Source organism: Acomys minous (genome assembly GCF_964271855.1).
Source record: "Acomys minous genome assembly, chromosome: 7".
Taxonomy (NCBI): Eukaryota; Metazoa; Chordata; class Mammalia; order Rodentia; family Muridae; genus Acomys; species Acomys minous.
Window position 1 is genome coordinate 94,528,079 of NC_140488.1, and position 18,970 is coordinate 94,547,048.

The 18,970-nt window shown below is 39.6% G+C and overlaps 1 protein-coding gene across 13 annotated transcripts in view; it reads right to left on the minus strand.

Moving 5' to 3' along the window:
- The window catches only part of REPS2 (RALBP1 associated Eps domain containing 2), a 213,779-nt gene that overhangs the window by 123,609 nt on the left and 71,200 nt on the right, over positions 1 to 18,970 (minus strand). For 8 of the 13 annotated variants that reach the window (XM_084790164.1, XM_084790172.1, XM_084790166.1 and 5 more), the window contains exons 3-5: positions 18,427 to 18,575; positions 16,180 to 16,306; positions 10,464 to 10,561 (exon numbers count right to left, since the gene is read on the minus strand). In XM_084790164.1, the coding sequence (XP_084646290.1) occupies positions 10,464 to 10,561; positions 16,180 to 16,306; positions 18,427 to 18,575 (374 nt within the window). The remainder of the gene's footprint in view (positions 1 to 10,463; positions 10,562 to 16,179; positions 16,307 to 18,426; positions 18,576 to 18,970) is intronic. The other 5 variants (XM_084790161.1, XM_084790163.1, XM_084790171.1 and 2 more) reach the window with 1 other exon arrangement.

Below are 18,970 nucleotides of genomic sequence, written 5' to 3' on the forward strand. Positions count from 1 at the left end.
ACACAAAACCAAGCCACTAAAACCCCAGCATGTGGAGGGGCTCCAGAAGTCCCACCTCTAGCTGAGGAGCTATTGGTAAGTGATGGCTGCTATGGGAGGGAGAGCCAGTTTTCTTGGATACCCACGTCTCAGTAGATTGTCCTTTACCCATGCACATACAGCTGATTCAAAGGAATTTTTATTATTTTTTTTTTGTTTTTTTGTTTTTTTGTTTTTTCGAGACAGGGTCTCTCTGTGTAGCCTTGGCCGTCCTGGACTCACTTTGTAGACCAGGCTGGCCTCGAACTCACAGCGATCCGCCTACCTCTGCATCCCGAGTGCTGGGATTAAAGGCGTGCACCACCACGCCCGGCTTCAAAGGAATTTTTAAAAAGAGTATATGAAGCTGGTAAGAAATAATGCTGTGACATATGGAGAAGATGGAGGGGAAGAAAAGGGGGGAATTTTATCAAAATACATTATATACATATATGAAATTCTCAAATAAAAGAAAGCTATGCCCATAAACATAAATGAATATTTGGGAACATGTATTTACCACTCTGCTAAATGATAGCTACTGTAAGTATCCAATATATCTATTTTCATCCTTGCAATAACTCTTGAAAATAGGACCCATTATTTCCAATTTGTTGAACAGGAAACTGAGGATTAGGTAAAGGAGGTAATTTACCAAGACCACGTGCCTAGAAATAAGAGGCAGAATATGAACTCTCTATCATCAAGCTCTATGGCTATCTCTTCCTATCTATCCATCCATCCTACAATAAGGAATTGTTTCCTTTTCAGAAAGAACCTAAAGGCAATACCTAAATCTGTTTTGTAGGTCAGGGATCTGCTCCTGAGATAGAAATGATTATGTTGGATTTATACCTTCCCCCATCATCTAATGTAGTTTCAGATTTCAGCTGGTGGACTATTAGATTATCCAGAAAAACCTCTCTTTAGACATATATTTTTTGGCTGCGAGCAACATCTAGCATGTTTTCACGTGTTGAAAGAATCTGGAAGGCAGGCTACTATGTTTATAGAGAACTAGTTCACTGTTGTTTTCATACATAACACTATTTTGATGAACATAAGAAACACTTCTTTTTTTTCAATTTTTATTTTTTTAAATTAATTTATTCATATTACATCTCAGTTGTTAGCCCATCCCATGTATCCTCCCATTCATCCCTTCCTCCCACTTCCCCCCCCTACTCCCCTCCCCTCCCCTATGTCTGTGTCTGAGGGGGACCTCCTCCCCCTGTATATGCTCATAGGGTATCAAGTCTCTCCTTGGTGACCTATTATCTTTCCTCTGAGTGCTACCAGGCATCTCCATCCAAAGGACATGTTCAAATATGGGGCACCAGAGTTTGTGTGAAAGTTAGATCTCCTTCTCCACTCACCAGTGGAGAATGTCCTGCACTATGGAATACTACTCAGCTATTAAAAACAAGGAATTTCCAAAATTTGTAGACAAATGGATTGAACTAGAAATTGTCATAATGAGTGAGTTCACACAGAAGCAAAAAGAGCTAAATGGTATATACTCACTTATATCGAGACACTAGTCCAAGGTGTACGTCCCCATGAAAAACTGTACCTACCAGGTTAGTGGGTAAGAGGGGAGGACATCCTATTGAAACTTTAGGTGTGAGAAGCCTGGGAGAATGAGGAAATAGAAGGATCCAGCGGGTCCTGGAAAACTACAGGCGAGTCTGGGCCCTGGGGTCCTCTGCAAACTATGGCAACAACCAAGGAAAAAATAGGCAGTAAACCTCGAACCCCTACCAAGAAACACTTCTTACATAAGATGCCAAGGTCTACTATTCTAGAAGGAAAGGTGTCCTTTGCAACTGCCAGGGATTTTCCTGATGCTTAGAGAAGACCAGGAGAAAAGAAGAACTCAGCAGTAAGAGGAGAGTTTGCTCCAAAAATACTGTAAGAATGTTCTACTCCCATCCTTGTAGGTCGGGTCAAGGTTGCCTGCCTTTGCCAGGATGTTCTCCCTTTCACACTCAAGATAGCGTGAGGCCAGATGGGAAACAGATGCTTCAAGAACCCAGGCTAAAAACAAGAAATACTTCTGAGATTTAGGCTACAGACTGAAGGTACCAATACAGTGCAAGCTGATCTCTCGTCTCATCTCCCTCCGAGCCCAGGCTCTAGTCATTTCAGTCTTCCTTTAGCTCAAATATGATTGTTCTCTATGTAATATCTGGCAGACTGGCTCACTCAAAATACATTTTGCCCCCTCATAGCATAAGTCTCTATGCTGCACAGGCTGCATAATAAAAATAAAAATTAAAAAAACAGTAACATCCAACCAAACACTTGGTGCCAGAATTCCAGATGAGATATAGGTTTCATTAAACAAACACACCAAAGGAAGCCTGATTCACATACAAGTTACAGGGTGAAAAAAGTGGTAAACGAGGCCTTCATGTGGCTTGTTGGAGTCACACACAGTGTGGCAGTAGTGGTGAAACAATGGCAGTATCTCCCAATCCTGTAGCTTTCTGACTGTGGCAGAGGCGAGATTCCCGTAGTTGCCTAGTTTTATCTGTGGGACTTGAAGGTTTGTTCCTATAGGCTTAGAGTTTCTTTTGGTCTCTCGAAATTGTAATAAGTTATCCATATTGCCTATTATTAAGCACCTTTGTTTAAACTAGTCAAAGGAGCTCCTGTTGTCTGCACTTAAGAGCCTGCTCAGTGAATGCCTTTTGTCAAGACTCCTGCCAAGACATGGAGGATTCCTCTCCTTACCTTGGGGCTCCATCTTTGCCTAGTCAACTTAAGTCCCACTTCATGCTTCACAGCTCAGCTCAAGTATCAATTGTTTGAGGACGCCACCCTCACGTTATAGCCCTATGATGGAGTTTTCTGCTACATACCACTAAAACAATCCTTATCCTTCCAGAGGTCCTCTGTTTACAATTCTACATGCATACATGAGATTGTATGACTTGAACTCACCTCCTCAACTTGGCTCCAAGTGTTTTGAGAACAAATCTGTAGTCCTCAAAGTAACACTGGAATGGTTGCTGACTCACAGAAGCAAGATTTCCAGATGGATGAATATAATACCTAATGAGCAAGACTGTTAGAAAGACCGAAATGGCCAAGCAGCACTCAGACCAAATATACACTCATCCAGTAGTCACTACTGTTGTTGGGACAGAAGCCATTACACTACTCCTCAGTTCACAACAAGAAGAAAACAGATGGGCCAAGGGCTAAAATGATGTCCTTATAAAGGAGGTTTACATATTAACAGCCTACTCTATAACTAAGACCAAAGGATCCTGGAGAGTAATTCAGAAACAAAAACCACCCTTAGTTCTAAATTTACAAAGTGTATTTGGATATTTTTAGCTACATCTAAAACAACTAATCAGAGGAGCTGCTACCTATCAACTCAATGTGCACACTAATTACTCCTCATAAAGTTCTGGCTATAATAAGCCTTCCATGCAATTCCTTACACCTTGTGGGAGAGCACTAATGCCACAAATGGAATGCGCTCATTTGCATTTATCTGTAGTCTAACCACCCAGTTGTAATACCATTAAATCTATGGCTATTATTTGTTACCATTCTCTCATTGCCCTCTGCCTCTAAATATAAATGTTTTCAGGCCTTAAGTCAACACTCTGATCAGTTCTGATAATTGCTGAATTAGTATCTGATTCCTACAAATATCCTTCAGCTTCTCTTCCAGATACGTACTTTCCTAGAGTTTTCATTCAGCAACCCAATATTTCTTTAGTAGTCTCATCTTATAATTAAAAAATTTATATTAGAGGTTACTACCAAAAAAGAAACAAAGCAAATAGACTTTCTAATTTTCTGAAAGTATGGCCACATAGTGAGCACTTATTGAAAAATACAAACACAGATTTTTTAAGCTTTCATCTGAGAAAAAATAAACTTCAGTATCACTTAAAGTAAAATATTTCTTTCCTCAAGAATAATGGCTAGAAAACTACAAAAGGAACTATAAACAAGCAGAAGAAACAAGTAGCAGGAAGATTGGTACCAAAAAAAGGTCCTCCTTGTGGTCACAGTGCCACTCTATGGCACTACAGGTTTTACAGTAGAAATAGTGAGGTAAAATACACATTAGACACACAAACCTCATTATTTCTTAGGAAATGGTATAAAAGTCTAGCTAGGGTTTGAAGTAAAGTGGAGAATGAATTGGTAAGCAATGTCTCAAGTCAAGAATGAGCGCATAATATATAACTATAAAAGACTCAAACTAGTTCTATCTCTTTACTCAAACATACACACATCCTCTTCCTCCCTCTTTCTACTTTAGGTGGAAGGAGAAAACTAAATAAATAAGACAGAGGGGCTGTATTTACTATCTCTAAGAACAGGCCTGAGATCTAACTCAACACATGTGTGGGATACGCAGAGCAACCAAATGATACCTCGAAATGAATCTCTGAAAGCCTGGGTGAGTTCTGATGGCCCTAAGCTGCCTTGTGGGCCACTTCCTAAGATAAGCAGTAACTGAGATGGTGCTTAGCGTGGCTTATTCATTGACTTTCTTTTATTTCATGAGGCCACTATAACCACTCTACCTGGCCCCATCCTAACCTTCCAGCTATTCTCTATGCTCTACTTATCTTGCTAGAATCCTGATCCAATCCACCCACCAACAACTTTCATAGCACAGAAACCCAATTATCTCCAGGGCCATGTCAGCCTCCCCCAAAAGAGTATTACTTTTATTCCCATCAAAAGTATTACAGGAACAATTTACCTGTGGCACAAGCAATTCTCTTCTGACCTATGCCAATGACATTCCAACAGAGACTCAAGAGTGTTTATTTTATCATCCTTACACACTTGCTTTTTGTCTTGAGAACTATTCCAAGAGCGCTTAACAAGTAGAAAGAATTTTCTTTCTGACCCTAAGTGGCAAAAGTGAAATCTCAGGGGGAGGAGGAGAAAAATGGCAAAAAAAAATTGAGACTGAGTGGGAAACAAATACACAACTACATATAATAAATGCTTTTCTATTCACAAACGTTTACATGAACATGCTGATAAGATATCCTTCCATATCTATCCAGTTTGATAACAAAATTTACAGAATCAAAAATACAGCCCAAAAACCCAAGTGCAATGGCAGGATTCTAAAGGACTCCAATTTCTGTTTGTTATTATTTTATCTAAGAAGAATAGTGAAGAATGCTAAGAATGTTCTCCACAGCACTGTAATGTTCAGACCTCCAGGAGAAGACACTACCCAGCAAGCTTGGTCAGGGTTTCAAAAGTGACAGTGGTTTTGTTAAAAGTAGAAACTAATTGTGTTCTATCAGATGTAATTACAAAGATGTTTCATTGCCAAACCAGCCTCCCTAAAGTTGGGTTAAAAAAATAAAATGAGTTTTAAAAAGTTAAAAAATAAATAAATAAAATGAGAAAAGAGTATTATGAAGGAATGAATGAATACAAGTGCGCGCGCACGCACACACACACACACACACACACACACACACACACACACTTAGTTCTATTTGCTTGTGTCTGCATAAAATGTTCTGGGAACACTAGTTTTTAAAACTCTAGTTGTCTTTAAAATAGAAATCCATAATTATCAGAATCCCATTCATCTGATTGAGTTTCACAGATAAATACACAATTGAGCAATAAACTTTTTTTTAAGAATGGAAAACTACAGTCATCACATACATATGAGCATAGTAGGAAGCCCTCATATTTTGTGCTGTCTCTGGAGGGAAAAAAGCAAAGATGTATTCAGACAAAGAAAGAACAAAGGAGGAAAAAGTAGAGGTAAAGAATAAAGTTCCCACTAGAAATGCTGTCACCTGAGACCCGACAAGGCGCAGTTGCTGAGCGGTGTGGTGAGAGTGCTGCAGTGAGCTATTGTGGCTGAGGAGGAAAACAGAAGCCAAACAATACAGGAGCCCAGGATTCGTATTCAAGACCATGATAATAAGAGCCATGAGCAGAATGACAGATTACAAGTCAGCATAGGATGAGCGGAACCTTAATTTGGCATAAACACCTCCCAAATGCCAAGCCTATAATAGCACTGGCTATGGGTCCCTAAAGGCTTCCCTAGGACCCTGAGGCTATGTCCCCTCCTAACTTTTCTATGGTAGTGGCAGTGATCTGTAGGCAAGGTCTTGAGATGTAGTTCAGGGATGCTGGGAGCTGGCTGAGCCTGGGATATCCCCAAACTCGCAATCACCCTGCTGTGTACTACTGCTCCCAGTTTAGGAAGTGCTGGGGAATCAAACCCAGGTTCTTTGCTGTGCTAGTCTGACACCTTACCCACTTAGTTACAGTTCCAGTATCCCACTGTATTCAGGAAAGGTTTACATAGAAGGTCACAAATAAAGCTAGAACAAAGAGAATAGACTGTCATCAGTGCAGAAACATGGCACCATGAGGGGAATTAGTCACTCCAACTAGCTTAGCACTGTGCCCAATAAATATTAATCCCACCACCACCAAGAACCTTCACTTCAAATCCCCTCGTCTCCATGACTAATTCAAATTGTCATTTTGCTTTCTGTAACATGGAGTGCAGCCAAACCAGGCTGACAGGCACAAGAAGAAAACCTAAGAGCTGAACAAAGGAAAATACACCCACCACGAAAATCAGACTGCTATCCTGGGCAAGAAAGGCTCCTTGCTGTCATTCTAACAGAAGGCCATGCTTCAAACAGGTGGTAGAACAAACAAGCATTACAGCAATCAGACCAGCATCCTGCTGGAATATATTGCTAAATCTATACCAAGATGTGAATGCAACCAAAGAGAGAAAGAACTTGCTCCAAGCCAGGTGGAGTCAGGCTGGACCTTGGCAGAACGTGTTTTGTCCCTGTGCTTTCAACAGTCAACTGTTGCAAACAACTATATCCAGCCTTGGCTCTCGCTAAAATTCCAGACCCAGAGAAACATTGAACTCTTGTTTCCCTCCTCTGGGCTGTCTCAAAAGCTCCATTCCCAACATCCAACACTGAATTATAGCACCAGGCTTTTTTCCCAGCACCACTTTTTCCTCCAGTGCTTCCCTGCTTAACAGATGACACTGCCATCCTCCATCCAGTTCCTGAGCCAGCATCTAGAGAGGAATGCTGTCCAGTGCTTGAACTCCAGTCCATCTACTTCCTAGCCGTGATCTTGGAAAAACTCAGGAAAGCATATACACCTTAGGCTTTGTCATCTAAAATGGAGGCTAAGGTATTACCCCAGAAGACAGTTGTGAACACTGAGTTTATGTGCTTAACTGCTAAGTATATAGAAAATGTCTTTGTACATGCAGCTCTGTCTGCTTTCTTACCTGTTCCCCATCCTTACCACCTTACCTAGCTAATATCTCCATTATCCTTCCCACTTCAACTGTATGTTACTCCTTAAATAAGCCTCCTTTGACTACCTCGGTCTGCAAGTGTAGGTTATATTCCACTGCTTTTTTTCACCTTCAAAGTGCGGCATAATTTTCATTCCCATCATATACTATAACCATATGTCAACTTTGTGATGGCTTGGTTGATAGTCATCTCCTACAATAGCCTGAAAGTTGTGCCACAGTGGGGCCTATTCATGGCATACCTCATTTAACAGAGTATCTGGTACTTTATAGGTATTCACTAAGTATTTAAGTGAAGGATTCAAGAAGCATACTTCTCAGAAAAAAAGAGCACCGACTACTCTTCCAGAGGTGCTGAGTTCAATGCCCAGCAACCACATGATGGCTCACAACTATCTATAATGTGATCTAATGCCCTCTTCTAGCCTGCAGGCATACATGCAGGTAGAGCACTGTATACATAATATAAATTATTTTTTAAAAAGAAGCCTATAGGCTAGAAGAGAAATCAGAGGACATCAATCCAAGGGAGGGTTCATGGCCTCACTTCTAGGGAGCTTGGAAGGAAGGGTCCAGTGAACCCCATCATACCCCTGTGAAGCTGAAGACTTGTACTAATTTGACCAGTGTTTTACCCATTCAACATTTCTTCTCTACAAAAACAGAACATACTCCTCAGGAAGCTGCAGGCCACACCTTAGAGAGTTGTGAGAGGAATCCCTCCAATCCCTTCCCTAATGTAAACATGCCTCCCCAATTTGTGTGATTCTAGTGTTTAAAGGCACATATTTTTATATGGTGGGATCTCTAAAACACAGCCAAGTACTACATCTGGGGCTCAGCTGAAGAAACAACCTTCCATTCCAACTTGAGGGTAAAACTCATCTGGATTGGCTGTAAACGAGAATTCTCGTTTTGGAGTCAGGGTCTTGAGTGTTAGAAGTTGGCCTTAAACTGACTATGTACACACAAGGATGACCTCGAACACCTGACACTCCTGCCAGGTATGGTCTCGAAAAAGAGTTTCATGGATACTTTGGGGATGGGGATGCACTACAGTAGTAGGGTTTTTGCCTAGCATGGGCAAGGCCATCCTCAGTACCACATACATGTTTGCATGCATGTGCACACATGCGCGCGCACGCACACACACACACACACACACACACACACACACACAGAGGGGTGGTGTTATAACATCTAATGTTTGTTCATGATATAATCTAGCCCTCATGTAGTATGGGACTCTAATATTGAGCTAAGTGCTTACTGTGCAGGCTTTGATAGTAAACTCTCCTAGAGTCAAATTCTGGTTCTGCCACATACTAGGTAAGAATGAAATCTTCGACTTGTTGTTTGGCCTCTCTTGGCCATCCATCTATACTGATAGAGACAGCAGTGCCCTAGAGCTTATGATTATAGGAAACAGTAAATATATCACATGTGGCTTAATCTCTATCTTTTAGAGTTCTTTGCAAATAGAGCACTGCTATAAGATCAAGTTCTGTGCCTTGTTAACAGTGTCCTATGCCTAAAAGGTAGTCACTGAACTCTAGGATCTTCTTCAGACTGTATCTTCTCTTCCAAACTAGCATCCCACATTTTTTGTGGGAGTGTCTGACTCCACTCTTCTATTTTGAGTAGAGCTGCTTGTGCAGAAATGGTCCTTCCTGAGTTCCATAATTGAAATGTTATACAAACCACCACCCACTTCTTTTTGTCTTTCATGTTAAATAATACACCTAACTTTTTGATAGTTTCTCTCATGTGTGCATGCATGCATGTGCAAACACACACACACACATCTTTTTGAATAATATACCTTCTCCACAAAAGAACTTAGACATACAACATAAAACAACAGCTATGAACATAGAGAAAGAATCAGAGCTCTTTACATGAAGGAAAACACCAGAGAATTAGAAGCTGAAACTATCTAAGCTACAGTGTGACCAGAAGAAATTAAACAGCATTATACTCATGCCAAAATATTTTGTATATATTATATGCAAGAAGTAGGAGTTGCTTATACTTACAGAACAATTGCTATCCAAACAGCATTGTCTCAGGCACTGAGACAATATAGAACTACTGCAGCCTTTCAAAAGCTCACCATATAATTGGAGGCACACAGCAAATGGAAAACAGTTAATTAGGCATTAAGAGTAATAGTGAAGAGCAAGGCAAACATGAGGCAAGCTGCTTCAGAAAATGTGATGCTCTCCTGAAGGAGGTGCTCCATGATTAAGTAGATGAAGGGGTGGGGATGCTTTAGACACACTGAAAATCAAGAGCCAACCTCTGGCTTATTCTAGAGACCAAAAGGGGATAGAAGCAAGCAGAAAAGAAACAAACAAAAAAATCAGAAAGTGTAATGTTTAAATGAGGGAGTAGTTTTATACCTTTCTTGAAACAAAATAGAAAGCAATCAAAAAGCTATCTTCTCAATAGAAGACAATGAACTCTATTTGACAGCAGAGCAGAAGGACATAGTATTTGGAAGGAGGAAGAAAATCAGTAAGTAAGGATGCAGGGGACAAGAAAGTGTCAAAGTGTCATGAGGGAATACAAAGTATGATATATCTGTATGAAATGGCACAGTAAAGCTAGCCATGGGGACCCATGCCTGCAATCTCATCTCTTGGGAGGTGGAGGCAAAAGGATCAGCCCCAGATACACAGTGAGTTTGACACCATCTTGGTGAGACCTTGTCTTACCCTACCCAACAGAAGAAAAATATTAAAATGAAGCTCATTACTTCATATTCTAGCTGTAAAATAATTAAGAATTTTAAGTGCTGTATTTCTTTCAGGATGTTCTTTATAAGAATTATTTTTATTTTTTAAGTAAGTATATACATGTGTGTCTATGTGTGTGTACGCACATGCATACAGGTAGGTACTCATGGAAGCCAGAAGAAGGTGTTGGATTCCCTGGAGCTGGAGTTACAAGTGATTGTGTGTTGCTGATGTGGGTACTTGGACTTGAACACTGATCCTCTGCAAGAGCAACAAATGCTCATAACTACTGAGCCATGTCCCCATTCCTAAATGCTTATTTCCACAGTACAAATTTTCTTCTAATTCTGTCATTGATGTAGGCCCACATCATCACTTACCCGAATAAGAGATGCCTGACGACGAAGGGGTTTGGCTCCAGGACCCTCTGATGAGGGTCCTTCAGGCTGGCCAATGGGCTGCCTAGTTTCATAAGGAGCTGAAAAACAAGAGAAAATGCTAGCAGGGTATACAAAGAATCTATTCCAAAATTATCAGTTCACATTCAAACTGATGTAGAATGTGCTTCTTAAGAAAAAAAAAAGCACTAAAGTAATTGGACTGTGTAATCTGAGAGCTACCTAGGGCTCACAAATCCTGATCATAATTCCTCTAAATGATCTAAAGATATCTAGACAATGTCATGACTAGACCAAAGGATTCACATCAGGTAAATATTATGAGTAGGTCAAGAGTGTGAAACAGTGAGATCCCCTCAACTGACATTTAGAAAGAGTGAATCAACAGCTAGAAATATGTTACAAGCATATGATTTTCTTCCTGTTCTTTGTGGTACTCTGAACCATTATCTGAAGTAGTGGAGCTCACTTTTGTGCTCATTCATGGTTGTGAAGGATGTGACTTTAGCCTAAAATGAATACTGGTTGCAGGTCAGAACTAAACAAAGGCCTGATTTGAATAATCAGCACCTCCAGCCTTAGAAACTGCATCTAGGGACTGGCTATATTTTGTCTAGATGGCTAATGGGCTATTTTTACTTCCTTCTTTTCTTCTAGTGGGATCAAAACAGAAGCATTTTATGCTTTACTCCCATTGGATGCCATTGGATCCCCTATCACTTAAAAACCAATGAATTCAGACATCAGTTGCCCCTTACCAATTTCATACTATATTCAATCAAAGTTTACATTCATTTGAGGAGAGAAAAGTAAAAGCTTTTGGATTTAAAAAAATTAACTGGGAAAGAAAAAACTCAACTGTGCATCAAGTAGAAAACTTAGGAATAGTATTTCCCCTGGTTGAATGTGTACATTTCATATCTCCCAATTAAGTACAGGAACTACATTATAAAACTACACCATAAAATTTTGGGGGAAAAGAACTTATTCTGAGACTGGAGCGCATGGCCTATTTGAAGTTAACCTAATGCTTATACATATAATCTATACCTGTTAAAAAGCATCGTTTTATTTCAAGTATTTGGATGTTTTACCTGCATGTATGCCTGTACAACATGTGTGTGCTTGGTGCCTATAGAGGCCAGAAAAGGGAATTGAATCCCGCAGAACTGGAGTTCTGTAAAGTTGTAAGCTTCAGTGTGGGGACTAGGAACTGATCCAGGTCTGCTAGACAATTTTAACCAATGAGTAAATTCTCCAGCCCCAAAAGGTATCATTTTTAATGAAGAACTTCCTGAAGTCCATATTTATAGACACTTTTAGAGGAAAAGGAGAAGGAATTTCCTCAATTTTTTATTTTGCAATGAAGTTTTTTTTTAAATAAGTTTTCTGAGGGCTAGAGAGATGACTTGGTGGTTAAGAGTGCTGGTTCCTTTTTCAGAGGAGCCATGTTCAATTCCCAGCACCCACATGGTAATTCACAACCACCTATTACTCCAGTCTCAGGGGATCCCGTACCCTCTTCTGGCCTCCACCAGCACTACATGTACTTGGTATACAGACATATATGCAGGCAAAACACTCACACAGATAAAATAAAAATAAAGGTTAAAATTTTTGGATTCATATTTTTTAAATTACAGGTCAATACCAAAATATAGTTATAATTTAACCTCCAAAGAAAATTAATATGAATTTTGAACACTAAAACTCAATATTATCATTTATCATTTATTATAAAATTAAATGTTTATCTTCCTTATTGTGCAGAATATAAAGCTAAATATACAAAAATAAATAAATATATTATATGTATATTATTCTACTAATCAATAGCCAAAATATTTTTCAGTAATTTTACTATCTTTAAAATGTTTTTAAGCCACAAAAAAAGGATTGCTATTCTTTACTTCTTTTATTTCTAGAACACAAAATAATGACCTTACCAATATGGTAGCAAAACAGTTAAATATATTCAGCTCTAGCACAAAGGAGAAATTATCACCCCAAATGAAACCATTCCTTATCTCTGTGGGCTAACATTTTGAGGACTTAACTATATAAATATATAAACTGCTTCTTTCTGTAGTTTACTTATAAATAAAATTGGGGGATGGGGCTGGAGAGATGGCTCAGAGGTTAAGAGCACTGACTGCTCCTCCAGAGGTCCTGAGTTCAATTCCCAGCAACCACATGGTGGCTCACAACCATTTATGTGATCTGATGCCCTCTTCTGGCCTGCAGTTGTACTGGCAGGCAGAGCACTGTATACATAATAAATAAATAAATCTTTAAAAATAAATAAATAAATAAAATTGGGTGGAGAGCAAAAGGTGACTGTTATGGCACCACACTTAGCATGATTTGATCATTTTAAAATAAAGAAGGTACAATAATAACACATCAAGAACACCAAATGGAGCCAGGCGTGGTGGTGCATGCCTGTGATCCCAGCACTCAGGAAGCAGAAGCAGGTAGATCTCTGTGAGTTCTGGGCCAGCCTGGTCTGCAAAGAGAGTCCAGGACAGCTAGGGCTACACAGAGAACCCCTGTCTCCAAAATAAAAAAAAATGAACACCAAGCAGACTGGACTGTGGAACACACCTGTAAACTTAACAGGCAAGAGGCCAAACTCATGAGACCTTGCCTCAAAAAATAAAAAGAAGAGAAAAAAGAAAGGAAAGCAGAAGGAAGGGGAGAGAGAGAGAGAAGGAGGGAGGGAGGGAGGAAAAGGGGGGGAGAGAGAGAGAGAGAAAGAAAGAAAGAGAGAAAGAAAACCATCCACCCATTCAGGCTCACAACTATATTTTGCATTTCTTCCTAGCAACTAGAAGACAAAATTATAGCATATTAGAATACCTAAATGATTGCCTGGCAACACATTTAGTGCATTTCAAAACCTACCAGGAGTAGATACAAATGTAAAAACTACAAAAGAAAAATTCATAGAGAGCACATAATCCAAGTCTTCAAAAGCAGTTTTCAACTTGTAGGCAGACACTGTCCTCTGACAACTAAGTTTTTTTAAACCATTCCATGTTGATTGAACCACATTAAACTTTGAACCTTACCAAAAGGTTTCAAGCATAGTAAACCAAAGCATGGCTAGGGTCCTAGTGATATAAGCTCTAGTGAAACCTGTGGGCCTGCACTTTCCGTAACAGAGAGGGTGTGTCTACTAGCTAGAAGAGAACCATGGGAGAGGAGAGTACCATGTGACTCTCAGCTCAACTCTCTCACCTACAGGGGTCTTAACATAGAGAGATGGATGTATTTTACCAGACGGGCTTCAGTGGAAAACTCAGCTAGACAGGAGCTCACTTGGGAGAGGCAGACTTTCTTTGCCTACTGTGGGGAAGGGCTGCGCTACCCAAGGCTGCCTGTGGCTGAAAAAGTGGGTATCTAAATCAACCATATATCTAAGGAATGTGCTCCATTTAGCTACATGAGCAACAAAGCTGATAATCAGGCCGGCAGCAATCTGATTTATGGCTTGCTCCTCAACTGAACTAAACTCAGAAAAAAGGTACATATTATTTATTGCCTTGACTTCCTTCCCAAATGAAACCCAAAATATACAACTCAAAAGCAAACCAAATAACTCTTCAAATCCTTCACAAGAGGTTTCATATGGAAGTAGAAACATCATCTTTCTCCAAGGAGAGAACTAATTTTTAAAACCCTGAAGAGTTCATTACTCTCAAGTTCAGGTTCAAAGTAGAACTGTGGTTGTTTTTTTTCCCACACACCTATCCAAATATTCTACATCTAAGGAAACACCAATGGTATCCTTATTCCTAATAGCCAAACACTACAGATTACTAAAATGTTCATTAACAGGAGAAAGGCCACATGATTATCTGTGCAATGAAATCTACTGAATAATAAAATGAAAGGAACTACCAATACAATGATATTTTGACTTTTGTGTTGAGAAGACAGCAGACACAAGTAGAATCAGCCTGCATGTTTCTTTTTGCAAGAAGTTCTAGAAGAAATAGAACTAATGGAGAGTGATGAAAACCACAACAGTGCTGCATCCAGGATAGGGCATCGCTGGAAAGAGGCGTCTGCAGTGCGATGGGAATGCTTTTTATCTCAGTGGTAGCTGAATGACTATGTCCATTTGTTAACATTCAAATTAAATACTTCAAATATCTGTACTTTATCATACATAGATTTTACCATTTTAAAGGAAAGTATAAAAAAAGGAATGAGGGCATACAGAGCCTTGGCATCAACTCCTGAGAGTCCAGAAAGGAGGGACGTGGGCTGCCTCTTCTCTGCTGCAGGGATGGGAGCCCACTTAAGATAGGATAAAAGGATGGAGCAGGAAATAGAAAACAGAGGACACAAACAAGGACTGTCAACGGTACAACTTAATGATAGGCTGATTTAGTAGGAGACAAATGGATTTACCTGTGTACTAAACATTAATTTTTAAGCCCAAATTAGATTTGAAACAGAAGAAACAATTCCACTTCCTTTAAAAAGGCAAATCATACAAAGAAAACTACAAGAGGAAAATTAAGAATTATCAGCCCTATGCAGTTTTGGACACCAGTGACATAGGTGACTTTCAGGAGTTTTGTTTGTTTTTTACTATCCATTAGGAACACTATCTTACATTGCATAGGATGTAATTTCTAAGTGAGTTTACACTCATATTCCCAGTGAATCTTCCTAACATCCTCATCACTGTTTTAAAAGAAAAAATATGGCTCAGAAAAGCTCAATGACTTGCCTAAAGCTATGCAGGGGCCTCCTAAACCCAACCTGGTTGAAAGCTTTCCATCACAACCTACCTGCTCCTCTCAGCAAAAGGACAGCCTCTCTTTATTTCAGCCTAGCATAACTTTTTATTCCTGTGACCCTCTAGAAGTCACCATTTTTTCCAATGCAGCAAAATCTTACAGAAACTGGGTCATTTCCACCATGTCCCACAAACTGGGCGGGGGGCTACAGGGCATTCTACGCTAGAATACATTAAATTGGTCACATCTAAAACTAGAAGCGTGAACCACAGAAGAATAAGGTGCTGCCATGAATTTCTGGAGTTTCACACATTGCAGTCTGGGCAGCCAACTCTGCAAGTCATCGTGAGAACCAACTCACATAATTTACCCCTGAAATGACCAGAAGAGCATAAATATGAGCAAGCAGACAGCCCTATAACTGTGCATGAGTCATAGTTCTCAGCAAAGCACCACCCCTAGCATTTTCTTTATCCTTATCCTAAAACATAATAGCTCAATATTTTAATTTAGGTCCCCAATCTTTAAAGATTGGATCAACTCTTGCTTTTTGGATAGTTATCTTTTTTAAGAATTTTCAGAAAAGCAGTTATTAAATAAGTATTTTTAATGTCCTTGCAGAAGCGAATAACAATTCTCAAAAAATGCAACCCTTTAGCATGCTACATTCCTTTAATGAAATTTGTATATAAATATTAAATCTAAATAGTTGTTTACAAGTCTAAAGATGAACCAGCTTCCAGGCTAGGAAACAAAGCATTGCTGAGATAGGTTTAATTTCAATTTTTAAACTTTGCTTGAGAATATACAATGAATTGAGCCATGCTTCCAAAGACGGGAGTAATTAAATCAGGAAATTAAACAGCTGGTGGCATTGCTGCCTGGTAGATTAAGGAGACTCTAAGACACTGTCTGTGACAGCTAGCCCCCTGGTCGCCTCTTACCTGGATGCATCTGTTCTGTGCCGCTCCGCAGTTTGCTGTAGCCATGGCTCAAGGACACCCTCTGGTAATGAGGCGGGGAAGAAGGAGGGGAGGCGAGAGGTGACATCGTGGGAGACTGTGTTTCCTGCTTCAAAGAAGCAGAGCAGAGTTCAGAGGCAACCACTGAAGAAGCCTGGCATTGTGAGCTGCAGTTTAAGAAGCAAACTGTGACTGTGTGGCTGGTGACCTGGCTGATTTAACAAATGGGGAGAAATGCGTCCTCCAAAAAGCAGCATAGCAAAAAGGTAGCATCAAGGATTCAAAAGGCACTCAGAAAATACAGCCTCATTGGTGCTGCACTACCTAAATACCAACACCAGCCCGAAACGCTTTCAGTCAGCCCAATAATATTTTCCTTTGGAAAATGAAAGATACTGATCACATGAGAGAACATTTATAACCCTCAATTGTGAACAGATTCATTTTTGTTCAATTAATGAATTAATGAGTCTTCCTTTTTAAGACTCCTATTTATTGAATTTCTGTTTACCAAGTATAAATCTAGAAAATGCAATCAAATGTATGTTTTAAATGTTTAATGGTGGGTATCCTTTGAGCTTACTATACAAAAATTAAATGTTGGGAGAGTTGTTTGGCATTGAGACTCCAAAAACATAGCCATCCCATCTAGTATGATCTGAAATACTAAGATGAAGCCTTCACAAGTACAATTGGAATCTCAACTCGACTATGAACCTGCCTGCTACAGGACTCTAGGCCAAATAAGCAGCCTGAGCCCTGCTGCTGGCTTTCCTCCTAGTCTTTTTAAAAAGCACCAATAGACTGGAAGCATGGAGCACCCAAAGAACAGGGAAGTGATGCTTTTTATAACACAAGAGTCTATATTGGATTCTTTAATTTTAAAAACAAATACATGATCTGAGATGAGTCTAGACCTGGAAACTTCCCAGGGAATCTGCCACTATGATACAGTAATTTATGTCTTCAGTCCTCTCCAAATGCTGGTACAGTCATATACTGAAGTATACTGACTACAAATTCCTGTGTCACTCTAATACGCTACTTAAATGATTAAAGCAACCTTATGTGGAGGTGTTTAACAAAATCAGCTACGCCTCTTTTAACTATACACATAAAACTTTAGCCAGGCGTGATGAAGTGCGCCTGTAATACCAGCATTCAGAAGACAGTAAAACCACACACGGAAGCCTGATGCCAGCCTGGGCTATATAGACAAACCCTGTGTCATGAAGTAAATAAATAAATAAACCTGCAACCTTGAATATTCAAGACCATCAAAGGAAACCATGTAAGCTAATTTTCTAATATAATCATTTAACATTCATTGTATTTTTAAAACATCTTGATGCAATTCTCCCCAAATCTAGCATATTCCTTTACCTTACAGAAGACACTGTTGACTATAATCTGCCTTCTCTATATGTCTCTTTATCAGAAGGATAAGTTATATCATGGTGTCCTTGGTGTTTACTGATATGCAGACTGTCTGTCTCTTCCTGATAGCCCGTTCTAATGACATCCTTTTGTCACTATTAATCACCACCTGACGACTGCAATCAGTAGCCTGATTTTAAAAGCCCATGCTCCCTATTCTGGCTCCAAGCCTGCTAAGTGGGTAAGAGCATTTACAGAGATGCCATTCCATATATGTTTCCCAAGAAAGAAAAAAAAAGGTTTGGTAAACACAGATTTCCAGGTCTCTGTACACTAGAACCTGCCTGTCAGTGTACACTCTAAATTTCCCAGGCTGAGTGAGGCAGTCTTTCCATAAGAATGGGTCATGAGAACAAACTTTCCAACCATGTTTAATCAGAGAATCCTTTTGGGGCTTCTTTTTGGAGGGGAACACTTGCTAACTCCTAGAAGTTCCCTTCTTCTGTTTGGTTTTGGCTTTGTTGTTTGTTTGCATGTTGTTTTCCAAGTCATATGTTAATGAACCCATCTAGAAAAGCGCTGACCTAGAGAAATCAAATATGTATATTAAATCAACAGCACTGTTTGAGGCACTCTACATTAAGGCAGATTCTAAAGGGCCAGTGGGTGGCTAGCAGTAATTCTTGTGTGTCAGCTTCTTCTTGCTACAGGAAAACTTTCTTGGCTCACTTCCAAATCTGTAATTGTGTTCCAGATGGCAAGATTTGCTGGCAGTTTGGCAACAGACCAGAGGCTGTGCTACATGAGGCTCCATGGTCAGAATCAAATGAACGTGCCGAATCAGACTCTTACCTGTTTATCCTCATCGTCCATTCTTTTGAAGGAATTTTTTTCTGTGGTTAAGTATGGAATCTGAACCTTTGCTCCATGCAGCTCAGCTGGGTTCCCAAACCGTATCTCACCATCACTCTTGGACATCACGAAGCGAGGCAGAGGCAGTTCTTTAGAAGCAGAAGTAGAAGAGCTTAAGTGAGGCTTTATCTTAAAACTGCAAAAGGGAGAGCTCAATGGCCAAAAATAAATCAATTTTTAGGGAAAATTCCAGAGCATTAAATATAGTTTAAATTTTAGTTCACGTACAATGGAGATGCCTATAATAATATCATGAGAAAAAAAATGCAATGCTTTAACCAAGGTGCTCCAGCTTAACATTTTCCATGCTGCTAAATCATCACAGAACAAATTCAGGTTTGGGACTAGCTCACACTTGATCCTAAAAAAAAAAAAAAAGGATGTGAATTTTATCAAAACAAGAGGAAATGATAGCAAGGAAAGCTGATAAATGCTTAAATACACCAGATGCAGTGTTCGGGGACTGCAAATACCAACCCATTTA